General features: G+C 41.8%; 1 protein-coding gene across 3 annotated transcripts; it reads left to right on the top strand.

The window, feature by feature from the left end:
* Positions 1–206: 206 nt before the first annotated feature.
* MYNN (myoneurin) lies at positions 207–14,968 on the top strand. 3 transcript variants are annotated; one of them, XM_080624371.1, is made up of 9 exons: positions 207–372; positions 1,091–1,372; positions 3,295–4,094; positions 5,925–6,084; positions 6,668–6,846; positions 7,110–7,193; positions 7,609–7,695; positions 9,392–9,683; positions 14,958–14,968. In XM_080624371.1, the coding sequence occupies exons 2-8, from the start codon at positions 1,107–1,109 to the stop codon at positions 9,658–9,660; spliced, it is 1,845 nt and encodes a 614-aa protein (XP_080480497.1). In that variant the 5' UTR covers positions 207–372; positions 1,091–1,106; the 3' UTR covers positions 9,661–9,683; positions 14,958–14,968. The 3 variants fall into 3 exon arrangements, with proteins under 3 accessions (XP_080480497.1, XP_080480496.1, XP_080480495.1); XM_080624370.1 differs by lacking the exon at positions 14,958–14,968 and adding an exon at positions 11,640–14,951; XM_080624369.1 differs by lacking the exon at positions 14,958–14,968 and having other exon boundaries at positions 9,392–14,951.
* Positions 14,969–15,608: the final 640 nt, after the last annotated feature.

Below are 15,608 nucleotides of genomic sequence, written 5' to 3'. Positions count from 1 at the left end.
AGGAGAAAGAGTTGCACTCAGGGAGCCGCGCTAATTACCCTCGCCTGCCCTCAGGTACCGGTGACTACAGCTCCCGGTGTGTACGGCTCCTCGCTGCTGTAATGGCGGGCGCTGCCGCGGCGCGCTGCATGATGGGAGTTGTAGTTCGAACCCCCTGACCCTCACGGGGAGCCGTTCGCAGCCCGGCCCTGCCCCTTCCCCTCGGCGGGACGGGTCGCGGCCCGCCAAGGTTTCGCAGTTCGTCGCCGGTGGAACGGCTGCCCCTCAGGAGCGGGACGCCGGAAGCCATATCCCGGAAGCGGCGGGCGCGTCGTCATCAGAACATGGCTGCCTGAGGCGAAGGTGTCCCTTCCTTTCCCGTCCCCTCCGCAGGTGCGTGGGGTGCTCAGGGGCCGGGGTGGCTTCGCAGGCTCCGCAGCGGCCCTCGGGTAGGGCGGGCAGTGCCAGGAGCAGACAGCGCTTGGTCAGCCGCGAGGGGCAAGTTATGGTGGGGTCGGCTGAGGGCCGCCGTGCGGGAGGGTGCTACGCGCTCTGTCCCGTCCAGCGGCGAAGCCAGCCCGGGGGGGGTCGCGGCTGCCGTGGCTCGCCGGCACCCTGCTTGTTGCCTTGGCACTTAAGGAGGCCCTTCCCTCTAGGCCCCGGTGCCTGCTCGGGACCCGTTGCGGTTGGGGTCTGTTGGTCCCCGGTCTGTGCGGCGTGGAGCAGGGCTGCTCCCCGGGGAGCGGCAGCCCCCGCCGCCTGAGCGCAGTTCGGGCCGAGCCACGGATGTCTCGTGTCCGCGGAAGCTCCTCGGAGCCCCCTTTCGACATGACACTTCACAGGCTTAAAACAAACTAATCCTCCGATCGCGGCGTGCAGGGACTATACACGTCTGTGCCCTCTCCTCCTCCTTCTGTCTCTAAATTAGCAGCTCTCCAAGTGAGGAAGGACCTGCCTGTCTCGTTATGTTTCATGCAAAAGCACTACTACACGAATTACCCTGCAGCATTCCTGAGTGGATTCAAACACTGACTCACTTATAATCATTAGCTTACTCTGTTAAGGGGAAAACAAAGTTAAATCTTGAATGTAATTTTTTTTGCTTTCCTAGGTCAGAAAATACCAAAATGCAGTATTCCCATCACTGTGAGCACCTTCTAGAGAGACTGAACAAGCAGCGAGAAGCTGGTTTTCTGTGTGACTGCACTGTTGTTATTGGTGAATTCCAGTTCAAAGCACACAGAAATGTGCTTGCCTCCTTCAGCGAGTACTTCGGCGCCTTTTACAGAGATGCGTCTGACAATAATGTTGTTTTGGATCAGACTCAAGTGAAAGCTGACGGATTCCAGAAACTCCTGGAATTTATTTATACAGGAATCTTAAACCTTGACAGGTAACATATTCTACTAAAGAGAGAAAGAGAACAGGGAAATAACTTTGTGTTAAGGCAGTACTGGGGGTTTTTTGTCCTTTGTAATACCTTCTGGAGGAACACATGGTAGTGGCTATGATAAATATTACAAGTTGGAGATCATCTGCTTGTATGTTTTAAAATAACACAGGACATGTGAGTGCCAAAACACAGGTTTGTTGTCTGATACTTCACTGATTGTTAGTTTCAGTTTCCCTGTCTGGATTGGAAGGGGTTAAACATCTTGCATGATTACCAGGAGAGGGAAGGATACATTTTTTTCTTTCTTATGTTGGATCACAGGAGTCCATTTTTGCAGAGAACACACAGGTACACAGAAACTGTGTACATGGTAGAAGTTAAAAGCCTGAGGAGTGGGTGAGGATAGGCACCACTTTAAAAGATCACATTGGTTAGAATTTGCATGATCAGTTAAAATTTTTCATTACAGTGCCCAAAAGGAGTCACAGAAAAAGCATTTCCCCCCTTACTGCACTGATTTTGTGCCTGTCCTGTTGCTTTATGTACAGTGAGGATTCTTTGCAGTGCTTTCCTCTTGGCAAACAAAAGACATTATCTCTCACGAGGGAAGTATGACTTCTTAGAAGTATGTAGTCCAGGATTTTCCCTCCTTTCCCAATGCCTGGTGCCAAGTGCAGGTTTTAAAACCTGTCTGAAATCTCACAGGTGCACAGGTGCAGGGTGGTGTGGTGGTGTTTGGGGTTTTGTTGTTTTGGTTTTGTTTTGGTTTTAAGTAGCTACAAGCATTAATAGCAACAAAGCAGGTTATGCAGCTGTGTGGTGAAGTTAGTGACCACTGCTTTGCAGATTAGTGCGAGCAGTATCATGCAGCATTCTTGATGTCTGTCAGAGACCACAGTAGGAGAATATCTGGCCTCATTCTGAAGCAGCTGAAATCTTTGAAGGAAGAGGAAGGTGCAAGTACCGTTGTCACCTATTGCTATTGCAGAGTCATTTGGCTAAAAATGATGCTCACAGGTTTGCCCATATGCACCCATCCTCTTCTCTTGTGTCCCTTTAGGCTGCAAATTCCGTTGTCTTCTGTGATGGTGGGTGCACAAGAGACACTGGGAGGGTGTCCTTTGAACTCAGTACTAGTGTAATGCAAGATACTGAGACAGCTGTATTCATGTACAGAGAGTAACTGTGGCTAGTTACTTATTGTTTAATTACATTTACAGTGTAATAGATGGCTAAAATGATGTTGTTTACCATGAATCTCTCTTTAAAGTGCTGTAAATCCATAAATGCATTGATGGTACATGTTGCCACCTTCCCCAGATCAATTTTTTTCTAAACCATCAGGGCCTGTGTTGCAGCAACTGAGAAGCAGAGTGGAGTAGTTGAAATGAGGACTTCCGTGGTGTTAACATTGTCTGTGCACAGCTGACACAGAATTAAGACTGTTTGCAAATCGTTTTATAAAACAAAATTAATACCTGCCTCACAGCAGTGCTGAGGTGAATGTGCCGCTTGCGAATTGATTAAGACTTGCCAGAAGGCGTATAGAATTGTAATTTATGCATTTTATTGTCCAATATTTTATCCTTGTGGTTTCTGAGCTTTTTGGACCAACAACCCCATGTCTATCCTCACCACCTTACAATTGGCCTTTTAACTGAAAATTCTACAAAAGGCATATAACTGAAACTAAAATTCTCACTTCTGTGGATGTGCAGAGATGGGCTGTCGGTTCGGGATTAACTGTTGTACTGGGGTCTTGCAGCACCAAGAGATCAGATCTCTCTGTATGTGCTCTCAGAGTTGCATTTTCTAACAGTGTAACTTTCCTGTAGCTCTGCCCTCTGTATTTGATACAGTTGGTGCAGAACAAATGCTTGCTTTGTCCAGAATATTGTCACCCAAATCTTGTTTTCTTGCAGCTGGAATGTTAAAGAAATTCACCAGGCCGCGGACTATCTCAAAGTGGAAGAAGTGGTCACTAAATGCAAAATTAAGATGGAGGACTTTGCTTTTATTGCTAATCCCTCTTCTACAGAGACATCTAGTATCACTGGAAATGTCGAGATGAATCAACAGACTTGCCTTCTGACTCTCCGAGATTACAATAACCAGGAGAAAGCAGACACTGATTCTGCAGAGTTGGTTCAAGCACAGGCAAAGAAAGCAGCTTTGGAAAAGAAATCTCCTCAGACCAAAAAGCGAAAGAAGAATTTCAGCTCTCCCAAAAGCCTACAGAATAAATCTGTACAGTATCAGAATGATGTGACTGAGAACGCATCCATTGAGATGTTTTTAGATGCAAATAAGCTGGCCACCCAGATAACAGAACAGGCTGCCCAGGGCAGCGATAACTCTGAGCTACAGCTGGCATCGGTGGAAAGTGAAACGCTGGCAGTGCAGGATATCCTAGTTCAGACTATTGCGGCAAAACAGAAGCGGGGAAAGCCTCAGCAAGGCTGTGCACTGAAGGAGCACTGTATGTCTAACGTAGCCAGCGAAAAGACCACTTACCAGCTGGAGAGCAGAGCAGAAGAGCTCGACCAGAAGTATTCCAAAGCTAAACCAGTGTGTAACACCTGTGGAAAAGTCTTTTCAGAAGCTAGTAGCCTCCGTCGCCACATGAGAATACACAAAGGAGTGAAACCGTATGTGTGTCAGCTCTGTGGGAAGGCATTCACTCAGTGCAATCAGTTGAAAACACATGTAAGGACTCACACAGGTAAGCCATTGGCCTTGTCTCTGACACCTGGAATCACAGCCTGTGAATACAGGACTATAAAGATCTTTGCGGTCTGACTTCTTCCTCTAGGAATTATGTCTACTGCTGGTATGCATATGGAGGTAGTACCGATATCCTGGTAGCATGAAATGCTGCAGCATTTTTCAGAACAAAATCATAGTTTCTGCTTTAAATAGCTACAGGGCACTTTATTAGTCTGAGCACCTTGATTTCTGGAAAGACTCAGAAGAGCTGGCTGCCCTTTAACTCTGCAGAGCAAGGGAGTGCCAAAAACTCCAGTTTTCCAGTGCCAGTAGAGAGTGGAAAACTCACTGTACTTGATACCAGGATTTCTGTTGCTTTTTTAAAACTTCAAGTTCTAATACACATTTGATAACAAAAGTGGGGGGAAATGCAGTCTTGTGACAAGTAGGTAACTTCTCCTGCAGGGCTTTCATATAAGGTAGGGGAGGTGGCTGTAGTACTACAGCATTTTGGGGTTTATTTAGTAAAATGTGCAGCTGAAATGTGTGATGGTGTTATGGTCTCTGCATTCAATAAAGAATTCCCAGAAGTTCGTGTTGTATCAAGAGCTACTGAACAAAGCATCAAAGAGAAATCAATTGTGACCACTTAAACGTTAAGACAACATGTCTTACTTTCAAAGACTATGAACAACAAGTTGCTGGAGACTGGGACATATGGGAGAAGTGTTGTGCCTGTATTCTTCCATGGAGATGGAAGACTTGATACTGGGTCAGTTTGCTCTTCAGGCCGTTGCTGCTATGCTTAGTCCAGTGAGCAGTGGAGAGACCTGGTTTATGGAGTTTTCTTCCTTCTGTGGCTGGCATTGAGAATTCTGAAGTAACAGTGAATCAGATAAAAAATTATTTACTTTCGCTCTTTTTCCCCTTTGGAAAACTCTGAGCAGAGGCCAGCAGTGGAGCTCTTTCCATGAAGCCATGAAGTTGTAGAGGTGATGTAGGATGTATTGAGGTATAGCTGCAGAATGCTGTGCTCTTTTTGTAACCAAGGGAGGGAATTTCAGATATTGTCAGCCAGTGACTCGTCAAAGATTCATATGGGAGGCGGAGCTTGTGAGCAGTATCGAGGGCCAGTGTCATGGTAGGAATGTTTTCTGCTTCTGAGAGTATTGTACTGGAAATTTTTGCCTGAGTAGGTAGGGAATTTCACAGTGTCAGTTGCTAGATGGCAGGCTAGATGTCTGATACTTTTATTTTTGAAGTTCTTGTGTACCCAGTATACTTAAGAATAGTTGAGTTCTTGGTTTGATTGTGTACTGCCACAGAAATGCAGGGGTAGGCTCTTTTACACTGTCATCTAAGACTCTGCAGCATTGTGCAACCCATTCTGTGAGACTCTTGAGGACAAAGAGAACACGAGTAGTCAGAGAAGTACCTGCAGCACTCTACAGCAGATACCAGTGAGAAATTAGGGAGCACTAGACTGTACTGTGAAGACCATTGCTGTTTGACAGGCAAGAAAAGGCAGATGATTCACTGGTTGTTCATCTTGAATATTCAGAATCATGAATAGACAGAACTAGTAAAAAGTCTGAAAATGCAATAGCAGCTTCTGAAAATAATGTGGAGAAAATGGCACTATTAAAAAATAGTTTCACCTTTTTTCCCAAAAGGTAATGTGTTAAAAAATAGCCTGTTATCCACTTGTCACATTCCACTTCAGTGGACTGATTATGGGATGTTACTTGTGAGAAGTATTAGAACAGACACTTGAGCTTTGGTCAGGTAATGGGCTGGAAAGCTTTCTTACGCAAATGCAGAGCACAAGGGTTTTATTTTTCACCAGGGGAGAAGCCATACAAATGTGAACTCTGCGACAAAGGCTTTGCTCAGAAGTGCCAGTTAGTGTTCCACAGTCGGATGCACCATGGAGAAGAGAAACCATACAAATGTGATGTGTGCAACCTGCAGTTTGCGACTTCAAGCAATCTGAAGATTCATGCCAGGTGGGCAAAAGTGAGATCTTGCAAATGCGTATCCATGTGTTTATTTGAACAGAATAATTTACTCCAGTGTGAGCAAGAGTTACACTTTCACATAATTTGGTCATTTCTGTTTCTTTTCACGTTGGTCTTCTCTCACGTTGCTGAACAGAATAATTATATCTATGTACATGCTCCTGAGGGAAGCAGTTTGTGATTTATGAATCTGACATCCTATGCACTAGCATCCTAATAGCAGTGATGTGGGTTTGTTTTAAACTACTTATAGCACCAGAGAGGAATGTTCCTTGGTGGGAAGCGGAACAGAACAGTTCTTGCAGTTCAGTGCTATCTTCATGGGGCTTTTTGCATTTTTGGCAGGAGCAGGAATTACATTTCCTTGTTAGGAATCATCATTTTATCTTTCAGTATACTATCACGCAAAACATGCCGAGTTCTCGTGGTGCATGTCATGTGTGCAGGGCCTGTACTTTTTTGTAGTTCACAGAATTTTGGGGTAAAGTGCTAATGGAGGAGAGTGAGTTGGTCACAGCTGTTGCTTCCTTCCTGCCCAGGATCACTGATGTTCGTCTTCTTTCATTCGCAGGAAGCACAGTGGCGAGAAGCCATATGTGTGCGATCGCTGCGGCCAGCGATTTGCTCAGGCCAGCACGCTCACCTACCACGTGCGTCGCCACACAGGGGAGAAGCCCTACGTGTGTGACAGCTGTGGAAAAGCCTTTGCCGTCTCCAGTTCTCTCATTACCCATTCCCGAAAACACACAGGTAAGGGGAAACAGAGTCCTGTGGCACCACAGCAGGCCTGGTAAGGGAGCGCTTCTGGCAGAGGGGCTGGATGTAGGTAATAACCTGGAAATCTGTAGGTTGGAGTTACCTCCAGAGTTGTCATCCAGCTCTTTACTCATGTTTTTTCCCTCTGATTCCAGTTTAGGGAGCTCTTTCTCCCATTAGATATTCCCTCTGCTTTATTCTGCTTTGTTCTTTTGTCTATCCTGGTTTATATATTGAACTACTTGTGTTTCCTTTAGGAGAGAAGCCATATATCTGCGGCATTTGTGAAAAAAGTTTTATTTCCTCTGGAGAGCTCAATAAACATTTTCGGTCCCATACAGGTCAGTTGGCAGACAGGCTGCTTCCTGCCCTATAAATAATATCCTACTTTTACCCTTTTGCCTTTAAAATACACCATATTGTGCTGTACTTGAAAGTCGTAGTTTCTTAATTTATGTATCTCTGTGTTAACATAATTTAAAGAAAATATTTGTGCATTTTTTAATTGCCTTTTTCAGTCTAAGATCTGTGTAAAAGTGTAGTTGATGTATGATCATGGCTTTACTTCTGACATTTGGGGGTTTTTGCCTTTTTTTAATCTATTCTGGAAACAGTTTTCCTCTGAATAGACACACAGTCAGAATAACAGATTTGTAGTTTAAAATACAAGCTTTAAATCCATTGTCCTACATCTCTCAATGTGTTTGTTTTCAGTTTCTGATTGTTTTAACTGCCAAACCGCTTGTTATTTTTCAGGTGAAAGACCATTTATCTGTGAAATGTGTGGGAATTCTTACACAGATATAAAAAATCTTAAGAAGCACAAAACGAAAGTTCACGCAGGTATGTTCCTTGCAAGGAAATATTAAGAAGCGGCATCAGCTGTCTTGTCTTCAGGGATGAATAACTATTTTTCTTTTTTCTTTTTTTTTGCTCATCCAGGCCCAAAATCAGAACATAAATTATTTTTTGAATGATTTTTGGATAGTAGCTCTCCTTAGAGCCAAAAGCATCCACTTTAGAGATACCCAAACCTTTTAAAGCATAAAGCACCTGCTTTCAAGTAGATTCAAGACAAATTTTCAAGCATTTGCATTGCTGTAACGAACACATGTTGAGCACCATAGAAGTGGATTGCTGCTGACAGGAATTTCTATATGTGAATATTTACTTTCTTGTCCTAGTAACTTGTGAGAGCTTTCCACCTCAAGGCATAGTCTGAATTGTAGGAAATTGTTTACCTCTTCTGAACATGTCAGAGGAGTGTGTCTTTACAAGGGCAGTGACTGAGGTGAACAAGGCATAGTGGTTACAGGAATTACTTTACATCTTGAAGGCACAAATTATTTTTTTTTTTTTTAAGGGTGATTTTTTATATATGCAATGTTAATCCAAGTCTGAGCTGGATTAGCAAGCACACAAGATGACAAACAGCTGGCAAAATGTTCCCAGCTGCAAATACTGCTCTAGAAGGTCTTCCCAAATACATTCCATTCCTATTCTAGAGACAAGATTTTGATTAGGAAGAAATTTGACATATATTACTTGCCTATGGTACAAAGTGTAAATGTTGCGCCAGCTGTGTTAAGCACTGGTTCCATATACCTTATCTGTCCATCCCCAAGTGCGTTAACCATAATTCCCTTGGCTCTGTCATAGGGAAAAAGGAGTAATGGATGTCTGTGTAGATCTGGATTGGGAGGGGGAGAGGATGAGAAAACAGGAGTTACTTGCAGAGGTACCTTTGAATGTCAAAAGCTTGAGAAGCCCCATTTAGGAAGGCCCCAGTGCAGCAGGAAGCCAGTGGAAGTAAGGGTGAGATGAGAGCAGTGGTGAGCCTGGCAGAGCCTCAGAGTGTGAGCTGGGGGAGTTGACAAGGCATGTCTGCTCTTGTGGAGAGACAGGGCAGACAGGAGTGCTTCATTGCTGAAATAACAGGCTTCAGGGTGCACTTTGATAGCAGACAGGTCAAATAGCCAATGCCTTCAAACAGGAAGGCAGAGAGGAATTCTCTCACAGTGATTTCAGTTAGGAACAGAAAATCCTTTCTCAAGTGACTGGATAAGAACTGCAATGGGTCTTGCTGGAATGGCTTTAATAAACACTTTCTTCTGAAGAAATTTATGGATAAGTGATGTATTGTACATTGCTATCTCACATTAAGAGGCTGTTTGGATGTGGCTGCGTTTCTTAGATTTTCTGGGATGGAAAATCTCAAGGAAATCTTCATAATTACATTTTTTTTCCAAAGCTCGTTTGTGATGTTAAGGATTTGTTATCCTCTGTACCATGTTAAGTAGAGATGAAGTTGGAATGCACCATTCCTCTAGTTGTCATGCTACAAGCAGCAAAGGTTGTGATTCTCAGTGCTTACATTGTATTTACAGCTCATTCTGGCTTGGCAGCACATCGAAGCACCAATAGCCCAGCTGCCCTAGCAGTCTTTGACATACCATGTGTTTGTTTTGATGGTCATTTGAAAGGGAATTTGCGCAGGAGCTTTTGAACATTTCTTTCTTTTTGTTTTTTTCTTCCCCAGGATCAGAAACTCCCCCTGATTCTAACGCACTTGATAACTCTTTCAATGAACAAGAATCCATTCAGAGTCAGAAAAGTCCCTTATCAGAGTCCATAGATGTGAAACCCTCTGAGATGTCTTTAGCACTTCCTCTTCCCATTGGGAGTGAAGACCATCAGATGCTGCTTCCCGTGACGGGTAGTCAGTCTCCTTCATCAGAAACATTACTAAGATCTGCTGTGACTGGATATTCAGAACCTCAGTTTATTTTCTTGCAGCAGTTGTACTGACAGTGCAGTACATAGGCAACAAGGTAATTTGGTAGTGAACTTGCACACATTTGGTGAGATGAACATAATCGAGCAAGCAGTCACGCTTTTTGAACTGGACTTGTTCTTTTTTTTCCCTCTGTGTAAAGACACTTGTAAGGCATTTCCATTGTGCAGTGCTGTCTGACATTTTTTATTGAATTGTGCTAATCTACAATCAGTTTTCTATTTGCCATTAACACCGATTTCCACAAGATGATTCCTTTCTAGCAACACCTGCCTTAAGAATTCTCTGTTAAATATGTTGATGTATTTTGGAGATCTCCTCCCATGTTCCTGCTGATCTGATGTGTCACGGTGTCACTTGAGAGCAGACGTTTTAAGCCATGTTTGATAATTTAGGAATATTAACCCAGAGGTGTAAGGGGAAAATCATGATTCAAATGCACTAGCAAGCTTGTACTCCTGCATTCCAAGTAATACAGTGGTGCATGCTGGAAGGCAGGCTGGTGCGATGCTCCCAAGGAATTACAACTGTCAGTTGAAGTCTGAGCAGAGGGAAAGAAAGCTTTGTGTATATTTCCTGACAAGGCAAGTAAAGGAGGGTTATTTTTTTCTCAAGTGCGATCAATCAGGAGGCTCAGATGGCACAGATACTGCTGGGTATTGGGTATTCTTTCCGACAAGTCACTTGTATTTTTTTTTTCTTCTGAGTGAACCCAGTGTTGGTGTATCTTGTCCTGGGTTTCTTTTTCACATCCCTGACACATAGCTGGGTTTGGCACAAGTGACCACATTTGCTCAAAAGGAGAGTTTGGAACATGCATGTTGTAGATGAGACAAAAAGGTGCATTGACTTAATTGGTGTGGCGTGAATCATAGCCTCACAGTCCTTTTTTTTTTTTTTACATTAATGCTGCTTCTTGTGCTAGACACTAGGTACAAAAGAGGAAAGAAAAAAAATCCTGTGTTTCACTGTGAAAACAAGAAGTGAACGCTACATGAGGGGGTATTAAGGAAGAATACAGAAGAGCAGATGGCTATGCTTGTAGTCAAGGCTTTGTTAGAGTATGACTTGGTTTAATTGAAGTATTTATGTATGGCTTTATCGCTCATATCACTTGCCCACAATAACTGCACAAAACTGGTATCTAGCAAGACCAGTATGAAGGTATGTTTGATTACTAGCAACATACATTTTTACAGAGCAACATTTCTAGTGTCTTGCTAGGGTCATTAGCTACACACTAGTTGACAAACGGGGTTCTTTTATACTCCTTTTTGCCAGTTTGTGCCATTAACAGAATGTAAGCATTATTTAAGCAATCATCAGATAGTAAGAAAACAGTCATAATACTGTACCAACAATGCATTTATAGATATTGTTTGTTGGTTATTTACTTGGTGCTAGCATTTTATTTCCACTGATGCCTTGTGTCCAGACACTGATAAATAGAAAAGCACAGGAGATACCTCTTAACTGTTCTACATGGAATATTAATCTGCACCTTAATTAAACCAACTTGTGAAAAATTTCTTGGAGGATTTCATTTAAATATTCTGCAAATGGTTCCTTGACTCCTGAGCATGACTACAGAATTTTTTTTTCTCTTCCTACATGTTTGTACCTGTAAAGTAATAGACTTTTTGCTTCTTTCTGTTGATCATTTTAGTATATAGCAAATTTAAAACTCTGCTTCTTGATCGTATTTGATGCTTTATATATGGCAAATTTGCTGATAAAGTCCACTGTGGACAGCAAGGAGTACAGCCATGTTCACTGGGACCATTCTTAATGCAGGCGTCTCTGGTTCTGTCCACTGGAGCCAGTTACTGCCGTACCTGCCTGACCTTTATTTTCTTTGCTTATCTGCACTACATCATGTCTGAACAGCCGATGTCCTTCAGAATGCTTGCAAAGGACAATGGGTGAAGCTCTCTGATATTTTTTTTTCCTGTTTGTTGGCATTTCCCCTTTTCCTCCCCCTTTTCTTTTTTAGCTTCTGTTACTGATGTAGCACCTGAAGGATTCCTTAGCCTTGCCATTTGAAACTGAAGAATCTCAAAGATCGGGATCTTGACTCAGTATAAAAAGCAAACTCTGTAGCTTGTCCTAAGGTTCCTCTTTACTTTTGCTCTCCAAGAGCAGAAGCCTTGGGATACACATAAATACTGAAAAAGAACAAGACCATACAACTGACAGCTTTCATATTTAAACAGCTTTGGAAGATAAACTAACGATAGGCTGCTGTTACCTGAGGGAAAGTATCTGAAGATTAAGATATTCAGGATAAATAACCACAAGAGAGAACTAGCTCTGGAAAAGAAAAATATATTAAAAATATTTACATTCCTACATAGTAAATGCATTCCATAACAATGTTTGTTTGGACTGTTTTTATATTTATAAAATTATATCTTATTACTGTATTCTTAGAGTTCAGACTTTTTTAAAAAATACAGTGCTTAGATTTTTACAGGATTTGTTTAGATACTTATAACAGTAACACTTGCTTTATTAGTCATTTAGTTTTCCTTATAGACAAGTAGATAATCATTATTTTTTACAAGACAACAATTTTAACCTTTCTTAATAGAATACACGGGCTTGTAGTTTTGTCTTGGAGCAATAATTTAAGACCTGCACTCTTGAGTCCCCATCTGAGAGTCTTGATTTTTATCCTTATCTTTCATGAAGATATCTCAGCTGCTGAGGTATGATATCTATGAACTGTATTCATTTACTAGAATATAGATTTAAAATTATATATATATATATAAATTGTTTGTAGGTGTGTTCAGGTTGGGCCTGAAGAAGCAGGTCTGTCCTGTATCTTTTGCCAACAGATGCATGGACATCAGCTGCACATTTAATTGCTAGGCTTAAGGATTCTAAGTTACTTTTGGAGGCACAAGGTTTATATAACAGTATTGATAATTTCTGTAAGGGATTAATGGGGGAAGGCATGGAATCTTTTTAGGCAGACATCTCCTTGAGACCTACCTGCAAAAGGAAAGAGGAAATTGGAATAATTCCACTAACAGTAATTTAGAGAAAATGACATGTTTTGTCACGCTGTTTCAGTACTGTTTCAGTCAATTTTGCATTGAAGTCAGTGCAAGTTTTGCCTGAGTAGGTTATCTGCATCCTGAAGTCTCCAAATTGGCTGTTTGGAAATACGTGTGTGAGAATGGCTCTTTGTGTAACACTGAACTTCCAAAGTTTTGCTGATCTGTGGCCACAAAGTGTGACAACTTTTCTGAAATCATGTGTTTCAGAAAACTGCTCCAAGTATGGACAAGTCCCATGTTAAGGATTTCAGGGCTGTGATCTTGGAGAAGCTCTTGATAAGCCTTGCAGAATTAAGTTCAGATAAGGTCTAATAACTGATTTTTTGGTTAAATTATTTTTAAAGTATCTTTCCTGTATATACCGTTTTTCCTCTGTTATTTGTATATATCTCAACTCTCAATTTTATAATCCCCTGGGAAGGGAGGGAGTTGTACATATTTAGCCTGAAGTGTTTTATGTTAGACTTTAATAAACTTGTTTTGTAATTTTCCCTCACCTGGTGTCTCCTGTTTGTCACTGCAGGGGGTAGCACAAAAGGAGGGAAGCAGTCTAACATAACCACCATCAAACTCCCTGTCAGAAGGATACACGCTGCAGCACACTAACACAGCAAGGATTGTTACATTACGCACCCAATTCTCATAATAGCAGATATTTTGGGTTCTGTTCAAACTGAATTAAACACAAACGTTACTCTAAATACAGTCCAGTATAATGACTTTTAGGTTAATTTTTTTCCACTTGTTTTGAGGTGTCTGGGGAGGGAGGGCGTTTACAGAGTGCTTTGAAGATGTACTTTTTTTGCTAAACTACATATTCAGTGAATTTCTTTGTCAGAATTTGTATCTTAACATATTTTTACTAGATTGTTTCATTTTACAGAAGGTGGTGTGGTGACTAGAGCACACTGCAGGACTTAGGAGACCTGCATTGTACCACTGGCTGACTGGGTCAGTCATTTTCCTTCCTTTTCAACTAGGGCAAAAATGCTGCCTTTCCACAAGCTGTGGAAGCTAAAGCAATGGTTAACCGAGCAGGATTATGCTTGCTAGGATAACTTGCTCAGAATAACATAGAAAATATTTTGCCAAGTATAAAGAACACAAGGGGCATCTTTTAAGAATTTCAAGGTTTGGTTTTCACAGAAAGGAAAGCAGTAAATGTCTCTGGAGTAGGCCTCTAAGCAATACAGGGTTTTGCACAAATTATTTTAGTGTGCAGGAAGCTGTTTATACAAAATTCAGTGGGAATTATTCTGCAGCTCTTGCAAAGGAGTATCAAAGTAAACTGTAACATGAGCTAGTTTTATGGATATTGTCAATAGTGCAGAGTGCTCTTACACATCTCACTATTAAACAATGGTTCAGAGACAGTACAAATACTTGTACAAATACAAGAGAAAGAAAGATGTGTGGAACAAAGTTACCTTGATCTGAATGTTGTAATGGCCTTTCTGGCAGGAAATTGTATCATCAGTGTCTCAGTATGGGAAGTACTCTCTTTATCGGAATGTAACCTGCAGAGCTCCAGCGCAGCAATGCTCAGGAAAGCACCAACTTTGATAATACAGTCTTATCTAATTATTTTAAAACTTAGAAATTTTCATAGCATGCAGCTTGTTCTCAATCACATTCAGTGTATCCTCGATTTTTGTTCTCATTGCTCCATTTTCGCTGTTTAACCACAGTTAAACTATAACCTTCTCTCTAGAACAGGGGTTTCAGTGTGATGTGTGGGCTTTCTGCTTAACAGGACAAGTACAATTTAGGAGGACCCTGTGCAGGTACATGTAACAAACATACCTGCTCTGTGGGCTTACCTCTTAAGTCCTTTTATGATATTAAGTGCTTTTTGGAGCAACAGAGCCTGGCTCATTCGTGATTCGGGTGAGAGGAATCTAAAAAACCCAACCAAACAACAGAACACCTCCACATACAGCAGCTATCAGCACCACCTTGGTCACTGCAGATTGGTAAGGGGCATTCATACGTCTCCTTGATTCTACTCTACCACTGTGGTAATACAGAATTGGAACATCACTGCTGGTAGATGTCACTGTTGAAATTATCTTTTTCCCCCCTCATACTTCAATCTCGTAGGTCTTTTGCCTGTGTGCGCATATATTCATGAATTATTCTGTTACTTCACACTAATTTCCAACAGGCACATTTATACACACAAAAGAATGCACCAGTAGCCTTTAAGCAAACCTCTGCTGTTCTACATGGTGAGTTTTTCTGTTTAGGAGCACAGACCTAGTGACTTCTACAGGTATGAGCAGAATGGGTGGAAGAAGGAAACAGCTGAGTGATTCTCAAAATTCTACAAAGTCTGTACCCAAATCATTAAACAATGTTTAACTACCATTGTATGCATGTGTTGTCTTATTTGTGCATAAGAGTTGCCACGTAGCTACTTCTTAATCAGTTTTTAAGAGACAGGAAGAAATGACACCAAGGTTGGTGGGTGTTTATCATTTGTTGTACAAGGAACAAGTACAAGTTGCAAGCTAACCAAAATACCAGCTTTAAAGTCCCAGCATTATAGTGGCTTAATGATTAAGTTAATTTAACTTGGGTTAAAAAAAGGTTATTCTTGAAAAGAGATCAAAAGCACCATTTCTAAGTAAAAGGAGAGTGTATGTAGAGTACAGTAGCAACAAACAGTTACCCAAACCTTCCTGTTTCAGCACGAATCTTCTTCTGCAGTTTATCTGATTTGCCATCAAGTAAAGTTGCTGCCCAGCGGCAGTCCTGGGTGTAAGGTTTTAGTTTTTATCAGCTTGATCTGCCTGGCTGTACTCCAACCTGCAGCGATGCAGTAACATTACATATGGGCTCTCCCAGCTATATGGAAACCCAGCTTCAGAGATCACAGCCCAGGAAAGGCAACAACA

The sequence above is a fragment of the Psittacula echo genome (genome assembly GCF_963264785.1).
Source record: "Psittacula echo genome assembly, chromosome: 7".
NCBI lineage: Eukaryota > Metazoa > Chordata > Aves > Psittaciformes > Psittacidae > Psittacula > Psittacula echo.
The sequence above is the reverse complement of the archived record's forward strand: the minus strand, read 5'-3'. Positions and strand labels throughout refer to the sequence as shown.

What these genes read in the sequence shown, in the direction of transcription:
- MYNN (XM_080624371.1), top strand. Translation starts at nt 1,107, where the DNA reads ATGCAGTATTCCCATCACTGTGAGCACCTTCTAGAGAGACTGAACAAG. An exon ending in AATCTGAAGATTCATGCCAG is followed by an intron (nt 6,085 to 6,667) that starts GTGGGCAAAAGT and finishes TTTCATTCGCAG; the next exon opens with GAAGCACAGTGGCGAGAAGC. An exon ending in CAAAACGAAAGTTCACGCAG is followed by an intron (nt 7,696 to 9,391) that starts GTATGTTCCTTG and finishes TTTCTTCCCCAG; the next exon opens with GATCAGAAACTCCCCCTGAT.